The sequence below is a fragment of the Spermophilus citellus genome, assembly GCF_964194105.1.
Source record: "Spermophilus citellus genome assembly, chromosome: 10".
Classification (NCBI taxonomy): Eukaryota; Metazoa; Chordata; class Mammalia; order Rodentia; family Sciuridae; genus Spermophilus; species Spermophilus citellus.
Window position 1 is genome coordinate 46,424,316 of NC_138197.1, and position 21,464 is coordinate 46,445,779.

The following is a 21,464-nucleotide window of genomic DNA, read 5'->3' on the forward strand; positions in this document are numbered from 1 at the left end:
TATTTACCTAGATTTTTATTCTATTTTATATTTACCATTTCATATTTTAAGATAAATTGATTCTTTCAAATGTAGAATTCAAATTAGTATTTGTTATAAGGTTAAACTCATAATGTTTTCCCCAAAAAAAGCCTATTCCTTTTTTTTTTTCATTTGTTGAATAATTCATTAAACTCTTGTTTTTTTAACATTTTCTTTTTCATCATTTTGGTGCGACATATACCTGTGTGTATTTCGAACAACCCACTATATTTCATTCATTTGTATTTTGGTTATCCACATGTGGGATTAGGTTTTTAGAAAATGTTTTAATAATCAGGAGGCTGTTTTCTGCTTTGTAATATTTTCTGAGTGATGCTCTTTCTATGGTTTAGACATAGCTATACATCAGCATGTGTTGATATCAGTACACATAGTGAGGTGATAACTACAGTTAAGAAAATGCCCTCATCTCATCTCAGTGCACTAACTTTCTCTGTTCTGTTCTGTTCTTTTTTTTTTTTTTTTTTTTGGTGTGTGTGTGTGTGTGTGTTTTAACAGTGTCTAGGATTTATTCTCTTAACAAATTTCCAAATCTACAATAAATATTACTAACTTTAGGTCTTATGCTGTACATTAGATTTTTAGATTTAATCATTCAACATAATGGATTCTTATATGTTCCCCCGGGTAAAATTTATATTTGGTTGATTAAAAAAATATTTTTATTTAAAAGTATTCTATTAACTGTTCTATGTTCCTCAGTAAAGATTAACCTTTTATCATTATAGAAAAATTCTTAATAACATTCAGTTGATCTTTTTATTGTTTTATCATGAAAAACTTATTTCTAAGAAGCCATTGCTTACAGAAAAATAAATGATGTCTATAAATACATGTATAGCCCACCTTGGGGGTACAGTACTTTATTGCAAATAGTTCTTTGGCTCTTGTGAAGAGTGAGTGTGCTGGGTGGACAAATGAATTTCAGTACCCTCAGTTGATATCTTTTCTTTCTTTAATATTCTTTCTGTAAATATTATTTTCTTTCTTTTTTATTTGTGTGTGGGTGAGGGTAGGGGGAGGGTACTGGGGATTGAACTTGGTCTCACACATGCTCAGCAAGCCCTCTACCACTGAGCTACATCCCCAACCCTTTTAAATTTTATTTTGAGTTGGGGTCTTGCTAACTTGCCGAGGCTGGTCTCCAACTTCCATCCTTGTGCCTCAGACTCCTGAGTAGCTGAGATTGCAGGTGTGCACCACCACATCCAGCTCTTCTGTAAATGTTTTTCTAATAAATAAATAACCTGCTTTGTAGGCAGAACAGCTGGGGGCTATTACAACAATGGAAATAACTTGATATTTTATAGTCTTTGTTAAGAAAAAAATAAATGTTGGGATTTCAGGGGCATCTTTCACACTGTATAATACTATTATTTTTAGAACTCTCATGTTTTGGTGATATTACCAAAATAGAATTAAAGATTATTGAAATGTTTTGAGCTTCTGGTTCTTATTTGTGACAATAGGTCAGACTACACTATTAGATTACTCAGCATATTTTCCTACTTAACTGGAAGCTTAATGCTATGCAAATAAAGCTTTACAGGATTTGACATCTATCTAGGATGTTCCTGGCAAGGAACAGTAAAGTTATATACTTGCCAGTTCTTTTTGTCACCTACTGATGTGCACCTTCAAAATAACTAGAGGTTGAAACACTTGCTATCAAACTCTAAGTTTATGTCTTCAGGTGTGTTGATTTATTCACAATGATTATTTAATGTATTACTATTAGAACACAGATTTCAGTAACTTAATTGTTCTTCAAAAGAAAGAATAAAAAGATTTATCATGTCACATAATCATTTAATTGACCATAGTTGTAATGTTACTTTACAGCTCCTGGGACACTCAGAATGGGACCACAAACGAGGGCCAAGGGGCTCACAGGTATGTGCCTAGGCCTTCTCTTTTCCCCATTTTGTTACTTAATGCTTGGAGCCATGAGTTTTCTGAAACTCAAGAAATGACAGTAAGTCGAGAGAGGAAGAAGCACCGTAATCATGCCATTTGTTTTTATTTAAGTTAGCTGTAATTAAAGTCTGGATTTCAATCCCCAAAGGCAGATGCCAATATATTCCTCCTGAGAGCTTTCTGGCATCCCTGATGGCTCGTGTTTATGTGAACAGAGATTTTATATTTGTCTTGTCTCTGCAGAAGACATTTTGATCAACAACCCACTCTCTTGATTTTAATTCACTTCCTTTGATATTTTTTCCATGTATTTTCTGTTTTCCCCTCTCTCTGTCTTCCTGTTTTTGGTTAAATATTTTGAAATACAATCAGGGTAAACTCTGAACTAATTAAAAGATTTTGTCTCTAAATTAACTGTCTTCATCTAAGGGAAATAGAAAGATGAAAGGACCTATTATTTTTGAAAAGAAACAAATTTGAAACCTTTCTATATTACCAGACTCTTTTCATTGTCTTACTTTATGTCTCAGGCCAGGAGAAAAACTTCCATGACGCATTTATGCTTTTTTAATGACCTAATTAGACAATGTGGATTTGTTTTGCTTCCATAATTACTTGGCCTGACAGTGTAAAACTCAGCCTTTATTCTAAGAAAATTATCTCTCCTCCTAGTGTATTTTTTAAAGAAATATAATTTTTTTTCTCATAGAACTTGATGTTTACCTGACTCTAAACATACCAAATAAAAATGAAGTGTGTGGAAATTTTTACCTCTGCTGATCACTTTTGTACATGCTACTAAAAAATATTGTGAAAAGAGAGTCCCATGCACAGTACTGTGAGTGTGAGTTCATCATAAATGTGAGCTTTCCCCAAATGTCGCATACACCTGGTCATGATGAGTGTATGGATCACTGTGTTTACCTCAAGTCACTGGGAAAATGAAACCAAATTAGTCTGTTGTTTGAGTTGAGCTTTCAGTGGGTAGGGTTTTATTTTTGTCCATTATTAATTTGATTATTAAATAATCTAAACCAATTCAATAAGTTAGGGTTATCTCACAGAAGGTGTGCTTTGCCCTCTCTGCCTCAGTCTCCTCCTTATCTCTTTTCCCTCAACCATGCTCACTCTGTACACATCTGTTATATTAAAGTAGAATTTGATACAAGGTTGATGATGAAATAATATTAATATTAATTATAAAATTAATTAATATTATTAATATTAATTCTTGGTGATTCAAAACCAATAGTAAAGGTAAGCCCAGGTAAGGAAGTCCATGGTGTCTGATCATTGCCACCAAAGATGTTTTGATATTAAGAATGACGGAGCAAGTTGTTGAGGTCATGTCCCTTCAAAATAATGAAGCGCTTTGATAATAGTACTAAGTGTGTGTGAGAGTGTGTATGTGTGTATAAATTAAAATTATTGCTTAAAATATATTACTTCCTATGTGGCATAGTTTGCCATAATTTGTCTTCACATTGGGATTGGTCACTCTGTCATATAAATTGGAAAGATTATTTAAAAGTACAAAAATTTAATTTTAAATGTAATACACAGAATCAAAAATAATTTAAATTCCAGATATTGCATGTTAACTAGAACAATTCAGAATTATACACACAAAATATTTTTAATAACTGAAGTTTGATGGAAGTTTAGAGCCTGAAGTAGTTGTGAAAAGCAAAGAAGTCAGAACTGTCATGAGCATCAGGTTCTGTCTTGGATCTCTCAACTCACGAGTAACTATTCTAATTGTTATATACCTTTGTCTACTTTAAGTCTTTTTTTTTTATCAAATCAGATAAAAACTGTTAAGGTGATTTTTACCAAATCAGATAAAAACTGTTAAGGTGAAAATCAAAAACATATTGCAGTCAAACCAATAATAACTGCAACCAAGCTGTTAGTCTTTGGAAATTCCAGATAGATAAATTAAGCTTATTAGAAAATAAACTTTTCTAAATGTAGTTCCTCACTTTGGGGGGGTGTTATGTTTTGGATCTTTGAGGTTCTTGACCCCTTCTTTTCTGGCTTTTTGTTTTTTAGAGATAATATGCCCAATGCCTATCAGCCTTTCAAACAGGAGCACATAGCTCTTAATATTTACTGCTATTCCAAGGCCTAGCTCATATCCTATCTCGGTTTAGTTTAGTTTGTTTCCTACCAGGGATTGAATTTAGGGCCACTCAACCACTGAGCCACATCTCCAGCCCTATTTTTTTTTAATACTTATTTTTTTAGTTGTAGTTGGACACAATACCTTTATTTCACTTATTTATTCTTATGTGGTGCTGAGGATCGAACCCAGGGTCTCACACGTGCGAGGTGAGTGCTCTACCGCTGAGCCACAACCCTAGCCCCCAAGACCTATTTTATGTTTTATTTATCGACAGGGTCTCACTGAATTGCTTAGCACTTTGCTATTGCTGAGGCTGGCCTTGAACTCATGATCCTCCTGTCTCAGCCTTCTGAGCCACTGGGAATATAGGCGGGTGGGCAGTTTCATTTAATTTGTCTTGGTTTTTTAAAACTCTTACTGCATCTATAGCACAGTTATGGATCTAACTTGGAAGAAAACTTGGAAAGATAGTTTACTGCTTTCCAAGAGGTCACAAACTACAGTTAGAACAAACTTCTCTGTATTATTCATATGCAAGTCAGTCTGGTAGATGAAATAGCAAACGTATAAATAAAGTGTGATGGGATTTAGGTGAGGGAGAGTAGTTCTTCTCCCTAGTAGAACTAGGACATGCTTCCATGTTTCCTAGAATTCATGCTGGCAGAGATGAGCCTTCAAGGATGGGCAAACTTTTGAGAAGTAGAGAGAGAAAGGTGAATGAAAATGTTTGGGCAAAACTCTGAACTGGGAAGAGTGGGGCACATTTGGATGTAAGTGAATGTTCTTGATAACTTCTTTATAAACACTTACTGGATTGAAGTTCTGTAAAGGAATGATCTAGAGAATGATATACATTATAGCTGAGGAGGTGGAAGTAAGGAAGATCAAGAGTTTGAAATAAAGCCCCAGAAGAATTAGTGCCATCCACACAGACTCCTTGAAAGGGAAGATGCACAATTTAGGGTTAGCAATTTTAAGGGAGAAGTGGTGATGAGAATTTGAAAAAGGAGCTTCCAATGAATGCTTGAGGGACCACTCTGATGCTCTATCACGAGTAGAGCAGAAGGTGTCAATTTGGGAATGCTGATCATACCTATGATAATTTATCAACACCAGTAGATAGACTCCCAGAAGGAGAATATTAAGAGAAAAAAAAAAAACAGAAGAAAAGCTGGTCCTTGGAGAAAACTTACTCTTAGGACTGAGAAGAAGGGAGCTACTGCATGTGCATGGTCTCACCAGGGACCAGCTGGAGAAGTGATTCAGAATCAAAAGCAGTGTACACCTGCTAAGGTGTACACCAAGGAGAGCACTGAGACCGCAAGAAAATAAAACACTTGGAAAATGCCTTTGTTTTTTCTGATTCGTGAACTTTGAGAAGTGATTTTGATAAGTAGTGGTGGAAGCAGAGTAGAGGAGTTGAGAAGTATAAGATACCATGGAGATGGCTTGAGGAACTTTGTAAAAGAAGGGCGGGGTTGTAGAAAGGCATGGCAGCCGAAGTGAGTGAGGGGTTTTATTGTGTGTGTGTGTTTTTTAATGCTAAGGTGCTAAATGAGTCTTAACAATTCCTGAAAAACAAAAAGAATAAGTGTGGAAAAGAATAAAGCTAAATTTCTCAATAGTGAGCTGGTTAAGGATTGAGAGAATGGTGCTTTCCAAGGAGAACATGCACCCCCACCTTGGTGTTTGACACCTGGTTACTTGTTTTTCTTACAGTTGAGTCCCACCCTACCCCACCCTACCATTGACACTACTTCAGAAAAAAGGGCCATATTCTAAAATGAACAACTTAGTAGATACCCAAGCTTTGGAAAGATAGGAGAGACATCTGTATCTGAATAAGAGAGAAAAATAGGGACAGATATTATTAAATGGAGAAAATAGTATGACCCTAATGATTGCAGTTTTCTCGATTGATAAAAAGTGTGTAAATTTGGAGATGTAACAGTGGGAAACTTGAATGGTAGAAAACATATGGAATAAATGTCGTTGTAGATAGCTAAAAAGGAGAACTGGCTTGATGTCTGAGTATCAAACCATGGCTAGGTATCAAGGGTAGAGCTATTTCAGATGGGCATGCTTGCCTGAATGACAAAGTTTAGTATATTTTACTTTGATGTTAAAAAAAAACATGAAAATATATCAAGTAATTTTTTTCAGTCTTGCAGAATCAAAAATGTAACAAAACAACTTTCGCTTTCAAAAATTGCCTAACAATATTTAGCAGCATATAGAGGTAAGCTGTTTCTTTTCCTCTGGTGCTTAATAAGTAACAGATTTTTCTTAAATTTGTCTTCATCCTTTAAAGTTATACCATATATGCAGTATCACAAGCTTTAAGAAAGGGCACCCTTCATAAATAATACCTTTCATGTAGAAAACAATACTTGTCTTTGTTTAGATAATTTCAATTTAATTGCATATGACTTAAGACTTAGCAAGAATTTCATTTAAGTTGATTTATTTTACTTAATTCTCAGTAATTCTGTGGTAACATTTGTCAGCTCCATCCCAACTTTCTGGTTGGTTTTTCTTCTTTTATTTGTTCTGTTGAAAAACAAATGATAGTAGAGACTATCTTTCTACCATTCAAATTTTCCACTATTACGTCTCCAAAGTTACGCAGTTTTTATAGATTGAGAAAACTGCAATCATTAGGTTCATGATATTTTCTCTACTATTTTCTAAAGAAAATAGTAGATCTATTCTCAAATAATAGATCATTCAAATGTAGGAAAGATGCAAATGATAATCTTGCAAAAGCATGTAGAACTTTTTTATCTGGCTGTGTTCCCAGTAATACCAACTGATGTCAGGAGATGACATTCTCAGAAGGCAATTAGGACTTTTTTTTTCCCCCTCTTCAAATTCTTGAAGAAAAGTTTTCCAGTGGGAAGTTAAGAGACAGTAGAAAATTGCTCCTGTAAAAAGCATTAAAGTGGTAGAAAGAGATTCCAGGGAATCCATAATTTACATATCACTTGGTTGAGGGTCATTATGGAAAAGATTAGTTCAGTTTGTGAATTTGTAAACCTGCTAGCATTTTAATATGCTGGGAACCAACAGGCTTTTATTCATCAATAGTCAAATACAAGCAGGTTCTTTTGTCACTTGGTACATTTTTAATATCTTACTTCCAGCCAAGCTTTATAAACTAGAATTAAGACTGCTTGCTGAAAGATCAGCTTGTTTGTATGATCCATCTAGTTCTTCTTTAGGTAATGTCATTCTAGTATATTTCCCTAAATAATTGAAATTTTGTTTGTACAATAAAAAAGAAGCAGAATATATTGGTGGAAAAAATGTTATGAAATGCACTAGCCTATTAGTATGATTGAAAGTTATCTGTGGCCTTCTTAGAAGGATGTTTTTAATTGTCCACCAAAGCACTAGAGATTCCAGTCTGTAAAACTATTAGAATAAGAAGCAGCCATTCAGATGGGGTAGCTTTTGTAATACTGCTTTAGGGCTTAAGGATGAATTTTGTTGGGAAGTCATTCCTAACTTTTTTGAGTACCTGAGTATTCAAGAGTATGAATCTGTTAAGGTTAGCTACTGATTTGATTAACCTAATCCCTTGTTTGTTAATGTCTGATTTAGTGACAGATCAATTCTTTTCTGGGTTAAATTGTTTGATAATGTGAAGAATAACTAAAGCATATTCCAGATTTCTATGAAATAATGCCATATAAATTTATTAAAGTTAACTCCTAACACATTTTGGAGAAATGACCAGCCATATTTTCCAGGAATTTATATTAAGGAATTAATATGAGTGGATTGGCATTCTATTATTTCATTTCCCAAATGCCCAGCATGTTACCACTCATTAGCAGTTTATGCTCTAGTTAGAGCTATCTGCCAGGGTCACTCTGTTTCTGCAAACATAGTATCTTTTACTTGCATTTTATTCTGCTTTTTAAATTTTCCTTATATGAATTTAACAACTGTTAACTACTAGATTAGAAATCTTTCCAGCATTTGTTTCTTTCTGGGCATTTCTTTAAGGAATCTTTTGTTTGTATTGTTCACGAATGCTTGTTGTTACATTTCTTTAATTTTTTCTTATATGGGCAGGAACCACACAACAAATACTTATCAGGGCCCCATGCATAGTAGGAGCAGCCTTAGCATCTTATGCAATAGTGGTGAGAAGGTACTAGAATATCATATCCTTCATCTTTCAATTAGATCTACTGCATTGGATACTTTTCTTTTTTCTCTACTTGAAGTTTAGTATGACAAACTTTAAAAGATATAGACGTAGGAAATTTGTCTTATAGGTACAGTGTTCACAGTATCCAGAGTGCCAAGAAAAAGCAGACATTTGTCTTTGTCCTCAGAGAAGGAAAAATAGTGGCTAGTCTTTAAAAATGGAAACAACTAGTGAATTTCTTCTCTTTCATCCTTGGTCTTTACCGTTAGATGCCAAAGGCAAACCCAGTTATGATAGTGAAAAATGTTTCCAGATATGGTTAGATGTCCCCTGGGAGGCAAAATTGCTTCTGGGTGAGAACTATGGTGAATACAGCATATTTTCCTTACCAAAAGTATGGAAGATGGCATACAAATATGTATAAATTTTGACAATTCATGTGAGAATATTGGAAATTCCTCCTTTAAGCATTTATACTTTCATGTTATTAGGTTTCATTTGTAAGTCTATCAAATAGCAATCTCAAAAAGCATATTCATTTCCCTATGAAGTAATATTCTCATGGTGGAATTGTGTCCTAGAAAATGAGAGGGGACATCCATTGTTCCCACAGTTATGCATTCAAGTGACTCAAAGGAACAGCTGGAGAGAGAATGTGGCTCTGTCCACACAGTGGCTGTATGGAACATATGCTTCTTGGTGAACTGATGGATGACCTTGAGTATGTCACTCTTTATTAAAAGTCCTGGTCTCTTTAAAAGAGCATCGATGAACAGGAATCCAACAAGTCCACAGAAATAAAAGGGAAAATTGCCACTGGCATTTATGCTTTTATTTCTCCCCATGTTTATGGATTAGTAGACATGCTATTTAATGTTTATTGAATGACCTCCTTATCGTGAGGACAATGGACATCATTCACATGATAAGTGGGTGTCCTTATGCTTGTTTTGCTAAAGTACAACCTTGTTATGTGAAATCGAACAAAGCAGTGAACTAAGCTGTGTTAATAATAACTGTGTGTCTGCAGAAGCTGCAAATGGTTGAAGCAATATTTACTAAGGGTATAAATATAATAATACATTAGACCTTATGCCACAGTTTTTTGACAACTTTTGCGGTTATTACTTTTATTATATTCTTTTCCCCTTGAACATGTTGATGAGATATTCATTAAGAAAATGAATTAATGCAAGTATTTTATGTGTAAGTTCCTATAAAGTAAATAAACATATTCTGGAAACTAATTTTGTTGCTCAAAAGTTTTGCCTTCCTCTTACTTTCTAGAGCAGTTAATTTTATCTTCATAAAATTTCAGTATCTGACAAAGAGAAATAATTTTTTATCACATGCTGGGTGATTTTATGCAATCTCTTTCATAGAGTAAGTTTTTTTTTCATTAAATCTGAGAACATATTCTACAAGGCCATGTGGGGGGATAGAATTTTTATTTTCACTGTATTTACAGATAAAACTAATGAAAGCAAGATGGTGGAAATGTAGCCAGATTCTCCTAGAAGGCAAAGTCAAAGGCTAGGGTATACTCACTAAGAACAAATCATAAGATAAAAAGGTAGGTAAATGTGAGGTGAGGTGAAGAAGGTCATGTGTCAGTTAGAAAGCCAGTTACCTTCAGGGTGAATGGAGGTAAAGAAAATGGGAAATGGTTATGGGAAAATGTTAATCTTTCAAGATGAATCTAAACACCTGTTTTGTTCTATAAACTAAAAAGACCAAGATACAGGATTTTAGTTCTTTCTTGGTACAACTTTTGAAAATTTGGAGGCAATGAATGTTTTTAGTTAATTTTTTTATTAATGGCGATCCAAATTATAGGTATAAATATGCATTTTAATAGTATTAAAAACTTATTTATGATACAGGAATTTTTCTTTGTCTCCATTCTAGGGGAACAACTAAAAGATTGTTGATAGCATTGTTCATACAATTTTATATTGTCATCAAAGATACTCATTTTTGCTTGTTTTACACTCAGAGAAAGATTGCTTGGCAGCATTAAATGATTCTCACATTTTCTGTAGAATACAGTAATCCTGTAAACATAAGTAAATGTGAGGAACTGAAGCTACTAATTAGTTTCAAGCTCTGGAATAGCATTAGAAATATTAATGAAGTGAAATTATCTTAAAGGTCACAAGAATGAAACTTGTCGTCAGGTTTGATTTTGGGGATCATAGGGCTTTTTGATTTTGAAGGGTGTGTGTACTGATGCATTATTCAGTGACCAATTCCTGGAAAACTCTGGATGTTGCAAGTTGAAGTTTGTTCTTATTGGAAACCTGCAGTTATCAAACTTGAATCAAAAGCCTTTGCTTGCTGAATCCTGTGGTTTTTATGGTTAAATACTTCTGGGTGACAGTTCACACTTGGATCACTACAACTATTTCCATTTTAGAATTTTGTAACCAAATTCTTTTCTTGTCCAATCATTTTAACCCTGAGTTTACAAAAGGTTGTTCATAGATTTATTAGCGATACGTGCTTAAAAGATCAATTTACAAAATAAGATGAAACTGAAAACCCTCAGAAGATTGTGTGACCAACAGATGGAAACGTTTCAAAAGGAAACCAACAGGATTAGTCTGGAAGATGAAGTGCAGACACATGTAAAAGCATGAGTTCTCAGAATATTAGGAGCAAAGGAAAGAAAGAAGTTATATATCAATGTTGATGCAGCAGAGATCCAATGGAATAAGGATTGGTCAGTATAACTATCTCATAAAACAAAATAAGGACATGAGCATTTCAACCATGTTGGGAAGGTTAGAGTATGTATGAAACCCTTTTATTTGGAGCTTTGGCATGTCTGAAGGCCAGGTTTATTACTCTCTGTCCCCAGTTAGGTTTTAACTTGGTGCTATGACTTGTTGACAGTTCTCTTCTGATGCCTCAAAAATGTGGTGGTACAGTGCAGGTGCATTGTATCTTCAGCCTGTGTGTGTTCAAATTCTAATTCACCATATTAGTTTGTGAAGTCTAATCTGGGACAATTTATTTTTCTTTTTCATATAGAAATATATAATATGACTTTAAATAAATTCCTAAATCATTTAAGCCAGTGTTATTTTATTCTGATGGTGGCCACCTAGCATACAGTGAATTTTTAATAAGTACTTAAAAGTGAAAACGTGTTATGATTTATGAACGTGAGTGAAAGTAAATGAGCTTGGGTGTTTAATTTATTCAAGCAAATTGTGCTGAACCTGGGTGTCTTGAGGAATTTTCTGTTAACACATAATAAAATAGAGCAGCCCTCTAGCAATTGATGAACTCCTTTCTAAAGCGTGAAAAAATAAGGTCCCACAGTCTTTTGTTTTATTTATGCTGTTCTTCTGCTTTCAGACTTATTTTTACAGCATCCAGGTGAATTGAGATTTCCTAACTTTACTATCTTTGGGGGCCTTATTGTAGAATAGTGTTGGATTCTACATCATGATAGCAGGAAGGATTTTTCATATTGGCTTTGATTAGAAGATAGTATTTAAATGCATTCTTTCCGCTATAGAAGCATGCCTTGTCATTCTCAGGGCATATGGCTGCTACCTCCCTTTCCCCTTCCCCTTTCCCCTTTTCTCTTCCCACATGGAGTTTTTGAGTACAGGAGTGATCCTGTCTCATGCTGCTCAGGGAACTGAAATTTACATAAGGACTTTAATAGAAACTCATGACACATGATATGACCAGGCTTTTCACTATTTTTTGCTATTTATTTGGCTTAAAATCAGTGGAACAAACTGAACTTGGCATTGCTATTTCTGTTCAAAAAGAAGAAAAAATATATAATTTTACCATTTCTTATGTTTTGGTCTTGGCACTGTGGCTTTTGTTTATGGAAAAAGACAGGAGAGGAAAGAGCATTATTTTAACTTCACATGATAAATAATCATGCCAAACTGAAATTTCCTTAAAAAGTATGATACTTTTTTCTTATAATTACAATGCAGATTGCTACTAACTCAGTGCAAGTTCAAAATAAGAAATAGCATTCATAACTTCCTTAAATAGCATTATTGGTTTAAATGTGTCACTATGATTACATCTTTATGGTGACATTCATTAGAATGAAACCAGTTTCTGTACTTACCCATGAGTAAGAGAAACCCTTTTATTATGGATGTTATTTCCTCTTGATAAGTTCTTTAAGCATAAAGGAAAAGTATCACAGTTAATTTTAATAAAACTGATTGATAGCTAACACTTTTTGTTAACCTCCTTTGTAAGTGCTTTATGGACATTATGAACTGAATTAAAATGTATTTATCTGAAGTGTATTTCTACCAAATATTAATAATAAAAATAGGAATATTATATGTTTATGACTCTTAAAAGTATTTATACACTACTGTGCATAAAAATCTCAATTCATAGACAAATTACAGGAAGTATAAAATTTTTCCAGAATGAATAGTATATTTATTATACATATTATTTGCATTGCCAGAAGTATGGGAGAGGCTCCTGGATTGTGCATGGTTAGATCATGAGCTGGTTACAGCTCTCTCTTCTTATCTATATCTATCTATGTGTCTCTCTCTCTCTCTATATATATAGATAGATAGATAGATAGATAGATAGATAGATATAGATATAGATAGATATAAAGATTTATATTTGGGGCTGGGAATGTGGCTCAAGCGGTAGCGCAATCGCCTGGCATGCGTGCGGCCCGGGTTCGATCCTCAGCACCACATACCAACAAAGATGTTGTGTCCGCCGAGAACTAAAAAATAAATATTAAAAATTCTCTCTCTCTCTCTCTCTCACTCTCTCTCCTCTCTCACTCACTCTTTAAAAAAAAAGATTTATATTTATATTTAAAAAGTGCTGGGGCTAGAACTAGAACCCAGGACTTTGTTCATGCTGGACCAGCACTCTTCCATCAAGCTAAAGCCCCAGCCTGTAGTATGCAATATATTAAACATATAGTACAGTGAATAATATACAAAAAATATATACTTGCCACTTAGATTCAAATTTTGTTAATTCATAGCAAGGCAATTAATTAGAAATATTCTTATTAAATTTTAATATATAATTTTTTGTCATTAATATATTCTTTGGATAAATCTTTAAATTCCATTTGACATTTTGGGAATTTAAAGGATATTAAAAACATTAGAGAATATGGAAAACAATATGAAAAAGCTTAATTTTATTGGGTTTTAAGTGAGTCAAGCAGGATGGATCGATTTTTATAATTTTGATCTGACTACGTTGATAAGTATATAGACAAGTAATACCTAATTTAGCACCCCCTCAAAATGCTGGTATGTGATCATTAATAATAAATGAGCAGTCTGGTGCAGTGGTGCTTATCTGTAATCCCAGTGGCTTGTGAGGCTGAGCTGGGAGGAACTCAAATTCAAAGCCAGCCTCTGCAAAAGCAAGGCATTAAGCAACTCAGTGAGATCCTGCCTCTAAATAAAAATAGGGCTGGGGATATGGCTCAGTGGTCAGGTGCCCCTGAGTTAATCCCCCTGTACCCTGAATAAATAAGCATACAAAAATGTGTTATGTGCATTGTGTGTGTGTGTGTGTGTGTGTGTGTGTGTGTGTGGTGTATCTCTATCTCCTATACTACAGATAAAATCATCTCTTTGGAGATATTAGCAGATTCAAGAAATTTTGTTAATACTAGCTATTCTTTCCCAGAGAATAGACTAGCTTTTTTAATCACACATAAACATATTTTTCAAAATCATGTTTTAGAAAAAAAAATCTTTACCAAATTAACTTCTTCAAATGAGTTGCATTTTTCTATAAAATTGGAAAACTGATGTTATATTGCTACAATGTCTTCTACAGTGTTATTTTCTGTATATCATAAGTAAAATTTAATGATTATTTTAACAAAGTAAAGTGCAAGTATGTTCTATACATTTTTATTTTAAGTTTAATCATATGTGGGGGGGTGGGACTACAGATGGTGTATAATCTCCTTCATAACCTTTTAGGGATCATAATATTTCCATTCACAGTAGAATAGTTTTTGTAGCACATAATCACAGGATAAGGATTATAGAATTTATTATGGTATCACACTATCTCATATATCATCAGTAACTAATACAGAGAACAACGCACATGCATTGTGGCATTAAACATTAGGATATACAGATAGCAGGTGAATGACAGAGTGATGATTCAGAATGTTTTCTCCTTCAACTCTGCTTAAAGTACTAAGTTGATTAGATTGGGAGGAAATAAAATTTTGTACTTAAATTTTTAATCAATTTCAGTGGAGCAAGTGCTTGCATGTTTGTTTATAATCCAATAAGGAAACATAAAAATAAGGCTTAAAGGTATAGGTTGACTTCAAGCCTAGAATCATATGGCTTTTGTAATAGCAAGTACCACCTTGGGCTTTGTTAGCAGTAATCATGGCATCTGGAGCTGAAGAATTAGCTCAACAAAATCTGTATGAGCCAGATGATCCCTGCAATAGTGTATTCATTCTGGAGGCAAGATGTTAAGGAGGTTGTTCAAGGAAAGTTGGTGCATTCATCTGGATGAGTAGTGTATCTAGAAATGATATCCCAGAAGTTGTACAATTTTCACATAGAAGAGACCCTGTAAAGAGGGGCAAGGGTGGAGAAAAGCTGTGCTGTGCTTTCTTGAATCATCAAAAATGTTAGAATGTAGAAGGGAAGTGAGTTTTTTTTTAATATAGTCCTATAAGATACTGTGTAGACAAATGAATAGATCATAGGGCAATATGAATCTGAATATGAGGCTAACATAGCTGGCTATTCAAAAGGATTTAGAAATAAAAATATAATAAGGTATAGAATATTCCTGAATAGCAATGGTTTAACTCATTGTTACACAGAAAAGTTTCTATCAGAGTAAATGAGCTAATTTCAAAAGAGTGTATTTCTTTTGGGCTTCTGAACAGAAATGAATCATCCAAAAATTCTAAAATCTTAATATTCTAAATTAGTGGGTTGCCCATTGTGCCTCAGAGAAGAGCCCTTTAGCTGTGCTCTTTACTTAATGCACATTTGCACATCCAGGCAACCATAAGTTTTACTTTCAGATATGGGCTGTATTCTGTGTGGAGTAGCTTCATCAATTCTGCTTGGGGGCTGTGCTGTGAAGCAGTCATGCTTGTGGACTGCAGACCCACTCAGTGTCACCTATGTGGCTTACCAGAGAGTCTAATTGACAAAGTTTTAGGTGGAGCTAGGAAATTCTCCTTTTCAAAAGTTTCCTAGTTGATGAGAAGAGTGGCCATATTTTTATATCACTTTTTAAGTTGACAGTATGAGTAGCAAATGGATTTCAGTGCCAAAAGCAATCTTTGTATCATCTACTTAAAAATCTAGGGTGAGAGCTGAGTATCTTTCTAGTCCATGCTTGTTCACCTACAAATTGTGGGAGCTTGGGTTTAGCTTTATATCAGTCATATGTCCATTAGTATGCACAAAGGATAATGAGAATAATATCCTTAAGGGCATAAGGAGAATGAAATAAAGGTATTAACTACAGAGTTGAAATACTCAAAATGAACACTGAGGACATTGATGTGGGTTTCTTGTTTAGCAAATTGGCACCGAAGCAATAATGTTTCATAATTCCAACGAGGGTCATTCACATCATAATCTTTGTGAATGGTGCCCACTGGAGTTATGTAGTACACAATATGTGCAGCTGTACAAATGACTCCCTTTTGCCTTACACTACTTCTACACTAAAAGAACAAAACTCTTCTAAAACATAACCTTGATTATATCACTTTAATTCGCCATTAGAAAAACAAAGTCTGTTATTTTCTGGTTTCTAGATTTTGTAATGACATTTGCCTTCTCTGTCCACATGGATCAAATAGTGTTTTACTCTATGGAGAGAGAGGGGTGGCAGGCAGTAGCAGGGATTGAATCCAGGAGCTCTTGACCACTTTTTAAGTTGACAGTATGAGAAGCGACATCCCTAGCCCTTTTTATTTTTCATTTTAAGACAAAGTTTCACTAAATTGCTCAGGGCTTTGCTATGTTGCTGAGGCTGGCCTTGAACTTGCTGTCCTCCTGAGCGTCTGAAGTTACAGGCATATGCCTCTGCACCAGGCTTCCATTGTTGTTTTATAAGCACATTTTCTCTGCCTATAATAAATATATTTTCCCTTTTTTATTTTCTCAAGTCCTTCATAAGTATAGTTGAAACAGTCTGGGTCCCAACTCTTACTTAAGCACTGATTGTACATTTTGCATCCAACTGACTTTATCAGGCTCTAGAGCACTATATGTAGACCCTCCCACCAGCCCAGGCTTCCCAAAGCCAAGACCTGTCTTGGTTCATCTCCTTGACTGCGACGCATGTTGAGTGAATGGGATGTGCCCTGGGAGACATGAGCATATAGAGCTCTCTTTTAACCTCCTTCACACGTTGGCTGTGGCGTGCCCTTGCTTTAACTAGGGAATGACTAGAATTCCAATCAGTATTTCTGAAAGCTGGTTTTATGGGGAAAAAAAGAGAATCATTCTAATAGAATCTGACCTTTAAAACACATGTTATAACTGATTATACATGGTGACAATGTTTTCCAAATTGTAGAGTTACTGCTGGTAAGAGGTATGAATAACCTTTTTGTTCTATAATCATTTTCAGTAGAAACTATATTAAAGAAGGGTAGTTGAAAAGCTTTTAAACAGAAATCCAGAGGGCAATTCAAATTGTTTATAATAAACTTGTTCTACCTATTTCATTAATATAGTTTTTTGTTAATTATTAATTAGGTTAAAAAATAAAACCTAGTTCCAAAAAAGAAAGAAACAAAAAAATAAAAACAGCTTTACCAGATTCTAGAACCATTTCTAAGGTGTTACCAAAGTACCTTAGGATGTTAAAAGAATGTTTTATTAGTTTATAGCTCTTTAAAAAATTCCTAAAATCAAAATAAAATCTTCTACCCTGAAGTAAAAGAAGCTTTATAATATTTATCAAGTTCCAATTTTACATTGACCTAAAGATTGACAGTGTCAATTCCCATTGCTTCCTGTACAAAACATAAGAAGGTTTAAATAAAAAATTTTAAATATACCTTGAGTTAACCAAAGAAAAAGTAAACAAGCATTTATTGAAAAAAAAAATTGCTCTTGCCAAATGTTGTGCTTGATTCACCTACAGAATGATTCTGGAAGGCAGATAACTTACTTATTTGGTTAAGGTATTGAGTACCAGGGTTTGGGTCCCATGCTAGTGGTGAGGCAGTTTAAGGAAAACAGGGCAGACAAACATTCACCCTTCTTAATGCTTATGTCATAGAATTCTAGGTACTATTATCACATCTTTATAAATGAGGAGATGGACTTGAACAGTTTTTATGAGTTGTCAGACCAAGCTAGAAAGAGGTAACTTTGTATTGAAAGTCTGTCCTGCTGACTTCAAAGGCAGATGTCGCCTCTGCCCAGTGACTGACTCCTTACCACAAAGTTGTCAAAGTGCTTCACCAGACAAGGTAAAAATTCAGTTCTTTTGTACTGATGCTGATTACCTTCTTGTAAAACAGATCAACTCTTTATGTAATGATTTGCTAAACCTTGATTTTAACTAGAAACATAAGCCCTCTATTGTGTTGAAAGTTATAAATTTAGTTTCTGAAATTTAACTTCAATGTCAGTCTTTGAATAGTGGGTTTTCCAATCGGTCTCAAAAACACATAGGAAACAAATATTTCAGAATTACTTTTCTAACAAAAAATAGTGATTTTGGCCAACAGAAATATAATAGTGCATTTTTTGCCGCTAAGCCTACTTTACAGAAATGAGATTTAGGTACAGTACACAAAGACATGCCACACCAGAACTTCATGGCTCTCTGAACTTCCAGCTTCTCATGTGTGCAGCCCTACTGATCGTGAAGTTAGTTTGTTTGTGATGAAGTTGAAATTACCTTCAAATATGAACCTTGGAAGACCTCTAAAAGTGCCATATTCTCTAAGTAGTAGCAATCTGCAGGGGTAAAATTTACTATATCTTTTATTCTTAAAACTACACATCTGTGAAAGCAAAAGGTTATAAAGAATTTTTCCTGTAATATCATGAAACAGTATGCTTTAAAGTATAGTCCTTCAGAATTCCACATTAGTTGAGCTGAAACATGAGTTAATGTGACAATGAAGGCTATGGCCTTTGACTTAATAAAAAACCCAGCTCTACTATTAAAAACATTTGTTACCTTGATGAGATAATTATCCTTTGAAGTCCTGGTTTTCCCATCTGGAAAATGGGATCATATCTACCTTAAAGTTTTTTTCCCCCCCTCTGGATAAGTCATATTGTAAGGTAATAAATAACAAGAATCTATACATTAAACACTCTCCTTTAAATGATAGCTTTTAACATGTTTTACTGTGATCTGTGCAGTCTGTATAAGGTGATGAGCCCAGGCTTGCCTTCTCATCTGGTCCACCAGAATATCTACTAATGCTTCCCCCAGGCAGCAGAGAATCAGTTGACCAGGTCAAGTTTGTATAAATGTTGTAATGTTTGGTGCATTTCCCTTTCGTCTTTGTCTACCAGAAGCAGCAAAATCTCTCAGTATTATTTTTCAGCAGTGAGAACTTATGCTCTGTTATGAACTATTTCTTCCATGATGAGCAGGAGCCCACCATTACGCAGATTTCTTTGATATATGAGAGATGGCATCATAACTGAGCTCCAGAATGGAAAATCTTCCTTCCAAGATTCTGTGAACGTTGTTCAGCAGATTATTTATTGAGTTACCTCTGATTACATGAACAAGATAAATTATTTGTCTGACTTGGAATGCCTGCTTCATAAGTAATTTATAAAGATTATAATATCATCCATAAATTATTTCTCAAGAATTTTCAGTGGGAATACTAACTGCGACATCCTGTATTTTATTTATTTATTTATTTATTTTTTGGCACCAGAGATTGAACTCAAGGGTACTCGACCATTAAGCCACGTCCCCAGCCCTATTTTCTATTTTATTTAGAGACAGGATGTCACTGAGTTGCTTAGCACCTCATCCTTGCTAAGGCTGGCTTTGAACTCGAAATCCTCCTGACTCAGTCTCCTGAGCCACTGGGATTACAGGCATGTGCCACTGCACCCAGCAACATCCTGTATTTTACAAAATATATTAAGACAAACTCGTCCTTACTAAAATGAATTTAACCTTTTAATTCATGTTTTTTTACTTACATCAAAGAATAAGTAAATTTCAGGTGAGTTAATTGTTAAATAACTATTTCATTAAGGCTAATGTATAATTTAAGATTGAAATATAAAATTAATTACAATTAAACTGTATGAAAGTTCTGATTGAAAGCAGGAAAAAATAAAGTTCTGATTAAATAGGAAATTACATAAAATGAATTTTTTATCTGCCATACGAAACTTGTGAGCACCTCATAAGTTGATTTTGTTGTGTATTTTGTGTATTAATCAGGCAACTTAAATCATCCTCTTGTATCTACTGATAAGAATGTAGCCTCATAGATAGGGACAATTTGGGAATCTATATTATTACATAATATATAGTACATATACCTTCTCAGTTTGTTTGGGATCATCTACAGACTCCTACATATAAAAAATAGCTCTTTTCTACTTCATTCTGAGGAGGTCACAAGGCTTAAGTGTGGATGTTTATATAATTTTCCGGGGGAGTTGGCTTTTCTTTCACCCTCCTATCTGTGTAAACTAAAAGTGCTTGTTTGACCTGACAAATGTGATCCAATTACAAATTATAATCTGATTTTTGTTTTATTTTTTGTACTCGGGATTGAACTCAGGGGTACTTAACCACTGAGCTGCACCCCCATCCCTTTTTTATATTTTGCTTAGAGACACCATCTCCTAAGTTGCTTAGGGTCTTGTGAAGTTGCTGAGGCTGGCTTAGACTTGCATTTGTGAAATTAGTTTGTTTATGATGGAATTGAAATTACCTCTGAACATGAACCTTGGAACATGAACCTCTAAGAGTGCCATATCCTCTAACTAGTAGCAATCTGTCGCGGTAATCAACCTCCTGAGCTTTTGGGGTTACAGGTGTGCACCACTGTGCCCAGCTATAATCTGATAATTTCACTTAGTATCTTATATGAATATGATTGGAAAGGGTTGTTTTGTTTTAAATGTACTAAACTCCCATCACCCCCCCCAAAAAAAAAAAACTAATAGAAGTTAGGTCACTATTTACATGAACTCAGAAATCAAATAACTTATACCTAGAAACTATTGCCACATCTTAGTTTGAACTTTTATTATAATAATTAAATGAATGTTGGTGTGAGTATTGCTTAAATTTTAGCATTAGTGGACTAAGTTTTCTAAGTGTGGCTTTGAAGTAAAATATTATCTTACCTTTCTGAAACAAGGAATTTCAGAACAAAATTAGTCTCAAATACTATTTGAATTGTGAGTACTATTTCATATGTTGTAATTTTTATGTTCAAACTACTGAAAGTTAGATTAGCAGGAAACAGACAACAAAATCAACTAAAATGAGGATGTGAACATCCTGAAATAAAGACAGTGCTATATACAAACTAATTAAAAACAGAGGGATGAATAGTTTGGCAGAAGCATTAAGATATCTGGAAAACAGGAAATAAGGATTGGCGTGGTCTTACATAATGTGAAAGGCTAAATCCTCCACTGGCAATAAACAGAAGAGAGGAACTGAGTCGGTCAACACCAAACTGTCCTTTGCCAATGGAAATGAGATGAGACTGTCTTCATTTTATGTGTGTTTAATTTTTGGAAATTCACATAATTTTTCACATAGAAAACAATTTTCTCATCAGTTATCTGAAGATATTTGTAGCGAGAACAAATATCTTGTGATATTACATATCCTTCTTAGCCATGTTCTTTCTGTTATAGACACAGATTGGCTTTTCACATTTATCAAATACAGTGTGTCAATATTTAGAATACAAGATTCAGCAACCTAGAAAGAGTAGCATGAAGTTATGCAAAGGAGTAAAAGAAAAGGATATGTAGATTGAAAAAAAAAGAAATGGATGAATGTATGTCTTACGGTTTCGATTTTGAGATCTTTGAATTTCAGTGTCAGTCCATAAGTTTACAACTGGTTATTTGTAATTTTTATTATGCTTACCTTTTGCAGTAACATTAGGAAACACAATTTTACTGTTAAGTGTTCATTCAGAAAACATTATTTGAAAGCCTATTTTGTTGTGTCCTATAAATGCAGCGTTAATTAAGT

At 34.2% G+C, this 21,464-nt stretch overlaps 1 protein-coding gene across 2 annotated transcripts in view; it reads left to right on the forward strand.

Moving 5' to 3' along the window:
- Window positions 1–21,464, forward strand: part of PDE3A (phosphodiesterase 3A) — a 330,805-nt gene that overhangs the window by 198,611 nt on the left and 110,730 nt on the right. Inside the window, exon 2 of one of the 2 annotated variants that reach the window (XM_081310582.1) lies at window positions 1,885–1,935. The exons of the other annotated variant lie outside the window; for it this stretch is intronic. Coding sequence (XP_081166708.1) covers window positions 1,885–1,935 — 51 coding nt within the window. The remainder of the gene's footprint in view (window positions 1–1,884; window positions 1,936–21,464) is intronic. 2 annotated transcript variants of the gene reach the window in all.